Below are 5,076 nucleotides of genomic sequence, written 5' to 3' on the forward strand. Positions count from 1 at the left end.
AGAGAGAGAGAGAGAGAGAGAGAATATTTAATATTTATTTATTTATTTATTTTAGTTTTCGGCGGACACAACATCTTTGTTTGTATGTGGTGCTGAGGATCAAACCCGGGCTGCACGCATGCCAGGCGAGCGCGCTACCGCTTGAGCCACATCCTCAGCCCCCCTGCCTTCTTTTCATGCTTAATGTCATCTTTGCTATGTATATATGCATCTTCCCCACCTAATAGGAATAGCTTCATAATTTTGTATTTTTATTGGAATAGAATTCACATGCTATAAATCCTACCTTTTACGTGTGTAGTAGCCATTATGATTCCCCAAGTTTAGAACATTTTATCACTCCCCAAAGAAACCCTGTACCCACTAGCAATAATTCTTCATGCCCCCCTCCTCTTACCAACTATTAGTCTGCTTTCTGTTTCAATGGATTTGCCTATTGTGGACATTTCTCATAAAGGGTATGATACAATACCTGACCTATTTTGACTGGCTTCTTTCACTCTTTTAATGTTTTCAAGATTCATCCATGTTTTGGCATGCCTCTGAACCTCATTCCTTTTCCTACCAAATAGTATACCATTCCATGAATATATCATATTTTATCTATTTATCAGTTGATGGATATTTGGGTTGTTTCCACCCTTTGGCTATTATGAATAATGTTGCTATTAATATTTATATTCAAGTTTTGGGGTAATATATGTTTTTATTTCTCTTGGGTATATACTATGAGTGGAACTCCTGGGACAAATAATAGTTATATGCTTAACTTTTTGAGAGACCACCAGACTGTTTTCCAAAGTGGCTGTACCATTTTATACTCTCATTAGCAATATATGGGGGTTCAAAATTCTCCATGACCTTGCCAATAATAATTATCTGAAGCTTTGAGTTTATCTATTCTAGACATTTTAAAATAGTATCTCATTATGGTTTTGATTTGAATTTCCTTGCTTATTAATGTGGTTGAGGATCTTTTCATGTGTGTTAGCCAATTTGTGTTTTTTTTGAAAAATGCCTATTTAGATAATTTTCATTTTAATTGGTTATTTATATTTTTATTATTGAATTACTTAAGAATTCAATAATAAATGTCCTTATTGGTAAGAGTTCTTAATAGTAAGAGTTTGTTATATATTCTGGATGCAAATCCCTTATCAGATATATAGTTTGCAATTATATTTCCCATTATGTAGGTTGTCTTTTTATTTTCATTTTTTAATTTGTTCTAAATATTTATACATGACACTAGAATATTCTTTGACACATCATACATAAATGGAGTATAACTTCTCATTCTTATGGTTGTACATGATGTAGAATCATACCAACTGTGTAGTCATATATGCACATAGGGTAATAATATCTGATTCATTCTACTATCCATCCAAAGTAGCTCTTTGCTAGTAACGTTTGAAACACAAATGTTTTTAATTTTTAAAAATGTCTTTATTTTTATTTATTTTGTATGTGGTGCTGAGGATCGAACCCCATGCCTCACATATGCAAGGCATGCATTCTGCCACTGAGTCACAACCCCAACACTGTTTTTAATTTTGATGAAATATAGTTATCTATTTTTTGTTGTTGTTCCTTGAGCTTTGGTGTCATGTCTAAGAATCCATTGTGAAATTCAAGATCATGAAGATTACTGTTAGGGTTTCCTCTAAGAGTTTTATAGTTCTAGCTATTATATTTAGATCATTGGCCCATTTTGAGGTGTGTGTATGTGTGTGTGTGTGTGTGTGTGTGTGTGTGTGTATTGCTGGGGATTGAACCCAGGGCCTCATGCATACTAGGCAAGTGCTCTACCACTCAGAAACATTCCCAGTTGGAATTAATTCTTATATATAGTATGAGATAAAGTGCAACTTCATTTTCTTTTTTGCATGTGGATATCAGGTTGCACCAGAACAATTTGTTGAAAAGACTATTCTTTTCCCATTGAATGGTCTTGGAATCCTTGTTGCAAACCAAATAACTATAGATTATGGGTTTATGTCTGGACTCTCTATTCCATTGATCTATATGTCTATCTTTATGCCAGTGCTATACTACCTTTCACCTGGAGTTCCAAAAGGGATTTCATTGAATTTGTCAATCAATTTGTGGAGTATTGCCATCTTGACAAGATTAAACCTTCCAATCCATGAACATGGGATGTCCTTCCATTTATTTAGGCTTTCTTTAAGTTATTTCAATAATGCTTTATAGTTTTCAGGGTACATTTTGCATGTCTTTTGTTAAATTTATTCCTAAGTGTTTTATTCTTTATGATGCTAATATAAGTGGAAATATTTTCTTAATTTTATTTTCAGATTGTTCATTGCCAATCAATAGAATACAACTTTGTATACTGATTTTATATCCTGCATCCTTGCTGAATTAATTTATTAGTTCTAGTAGTTTTTAGTGAATTCCTTAAGAGTTTTTATTTACAAAATTGCATCATCTGTGAATAGAGATAATTTCACTCTTCCTTTATATTCTGAATGTTTTTTTAAATTTAATTTTCTTATTTAATATCCCTGGCCATAAATTCCAATACACTGTTGATGTAGCAAAGGCAGTTACCCTTGTGTTGTTCTTGATCTTAGGGAAAAAGCATCTACTCTTTCACCACCAAGTATGATGTTTGCTGTGGTTTTGTCATAAATGTCTTCTATCAAGTTGGCATGCACTTATCAGAAAAGGGTGTCAGATTTTACAATGTTTTTTCTACATCTATCGAAACAATCATGTGATTCTTGTTTTTATTCTATTGATGTAGTGTATCACATGCATTATATTTCACGTCAAACTAACTTTGCATTCCTCACAAATCCTACTTTGTCATGGCATGTAACTATTTTTACATGTTACTGGATTCAATTTGCTGATATTTTATTGAGTGTTTTTAGATATCTATTCATTAGATATTTTGGTCTGTAGTTTTCACTTTTTGTGATGCCTTTGGATAAATTTTAAAGGTAAAATAAATTATTACCACAACCCAAAAGGAGTCTTTTAGGCATTTAGATTTCATTTGTTTCTAGATTTTCCTTGATTTCTCCTAACACATAATTGTGGTTGACCTGGCTCCATTCCTAATCAGAATGTATTTCCAATTGGGGGACTCAAACTGGAGAGGGAAGGAATGGATGGTACATAAGATGAGTTTGAAAATAGGACAGATGTATCACAGAACCCTTGTGTGAAAGAGGAAAAAATGATAAATGAAAGCCTCTTACATCTGGGAAGATCTTTGCTATTGAAAAAAAAATCAAAACAAAAACACTAGAGAGCAATTGGGTGTGAAAGATCTTTAATAACCTTTTCAGTCCCTATAATTGTCACTATTACATTGTGTACTTTAGATGGGCGAATTGTGTGATATGTAATACATACCTCAATAAAAGTATCATATATATGACATGTTTATAATTTTTAAAATTAAAATTATATAAAAGTACATAAAATAGAAAATGACAATTCCCCTCCTGTCCCTAGTACCATTCCTCAGAGGAAATGTCCTCCCAGACTTTTTTCTTTGAACATAAACTATATATGTATGCAATATATGTGTATATATTAAAAACATAAAGAATGATATTCTTTATTTTTTTCACTTAATACCTTAAGAAGAGCTTTCGGTGTCACCATGTATGCATCCTCAACACTCTTTCTGAGGTATCTATGGTAGGCCATATTGTGAGTATACATTTGTCTTCTGTTCCTGTGGCCCATTGCCTGCTTTACAAGACCTTTCCTTTCTGTTCAGGATCAAGGGCAACATGGGGAACAAAGCCCTATCCCATGATAGCATCTTTATGTTGGATCCTGAGATTGAAAGATCAACAGGCAAAATGCACCCCTCTTTGGAATCCCAGAGAGGCAGATCTCTGCAGGTAATGGTGGACTTGGGAATTAGTGCCTAATGGGCCTATTATTTTTCCATTCCCTACTCCTACTCTGCCCATTCCCCGCAAAAGGAGGGAGGAATTTACCTCTGCTTCTCAACTAATTCTACTCTATAGAACTGTTGTGAGTATTGAATGACTAAATGTGACATGCTTACCTATAGCCCAGCACATGGTGTTGGTTAATATATATTTACTTCTCTTCACACATACACAAAGTTATGAAGTTTTCGAAGTTTTAGAAGTTACAGTACACTGTTTATGTGCCAGCATACCAACCCCCAAGTTTTTCTCTTTCTTCCACAGAGAAGTCATGTTTCCAGAACTCTGCCTAGAATTGGGACTAGTAATGTACATGGAGCTTTATCTGGAGCTAAGTTTGGAGTTGTCCCTCGATATGTACCCAGAAGTGGAGTCTGGGTTGCAGGTTCCAAGATCACTGAAGTAATAGGGTGAAATTGTTCCGTGCATGGGCAGATAAGTCTGACAGACAGATCTGTGCTTGATTTATCCCTTTGCTACTTACTATGTGACTATGGGCTAATTGCTGAGGTTTCCTTTTCTAATCTACAACGAGTATAAGAGATTTCCTTTTCTAATCTGCAATGGGCATAATATGTAATATCTACATCAAAGAATTACTTGGTTGGAGACTCAGAAAAGTTAAGGAAATCATTCAAGATTACCTAAATAATAAGTTGTAGACTTGAAAATCTGACTAAGATGTGTTAACTGAGGTATTTTCTTTATCCCAGTTTCTAAGATGCCCAACCTCTTTGTATCTGCTTGTAAAAGGTACAGCTTTAGCCCCAATAAAATACAGGATGTATATAGAATGATCTCTTGCTTCTTGCTAATCTTAACCTGTTTGTGTGTGTGTGTGTGTGTGTGTGTGTGTGTGTGTGTGATGCTGGGGATTTAAACCAGGGCCTTGCGTATGTGAGTCAAGCACTCTACCAACTGAGCTATATCTCCAGCCCCCTAATCCTAATCATATAGTAGGCATCCGTTGCTCAGTCAGATGCTTCTGGAGCTCTGATTCAGAAATGTCCCAGATGGAGCTGCTAAGGGTTGCTGAGGCATTAACCCATAGCAGCTACATCTTCTTTTTCTCAGTTATGTGTGGGATTATGCCTAAAGATTTCCATGTTAAAAAAAAAGATTCCTGGGGCTGGGG

General features: G+C 34.8%; 1 protein-coding gene across 1 annotated transcript in view; it reads left to right on the forward strand.

The window, feature by feature from the left end:
• Positions 1-5,076, forward strand: part of Kiaa1210 (KIAA1210 ortholog) — a 33,112-nt gene that overhangs the window by 6,910 nt on the left and 21,126 nt on the right. Inside the window, exons 2-3 of the mRNA XM_048797108.1 lie at positions 3,761-3,887; positions 4,206-4,343. Of these exons, the coding sequence (XP_048653065.1) occupies positions 3,774-3,887; positions 4,206-4,343 (252 nt within the window). The 5' untranslated portion in view covers positions 3,761-3,773. The remainder of the gene's footprint in view (positions 1-3,760; positions 3,888-4,205; positions 4,344-5,076) is intronic.

Source organism: Marmota marmota, unplaced genomic scaffold (assembly GCF_001458135.2).
Source record: "Marmota marmota marmota unplaced genomic scaffold, marMar, whole genome shotgun sequence".
NCBI lineage: Eukaryota > Metazoa > Chordata > Mammalia > Rodentia > Sciuridae > Marmota > Marmota marmota.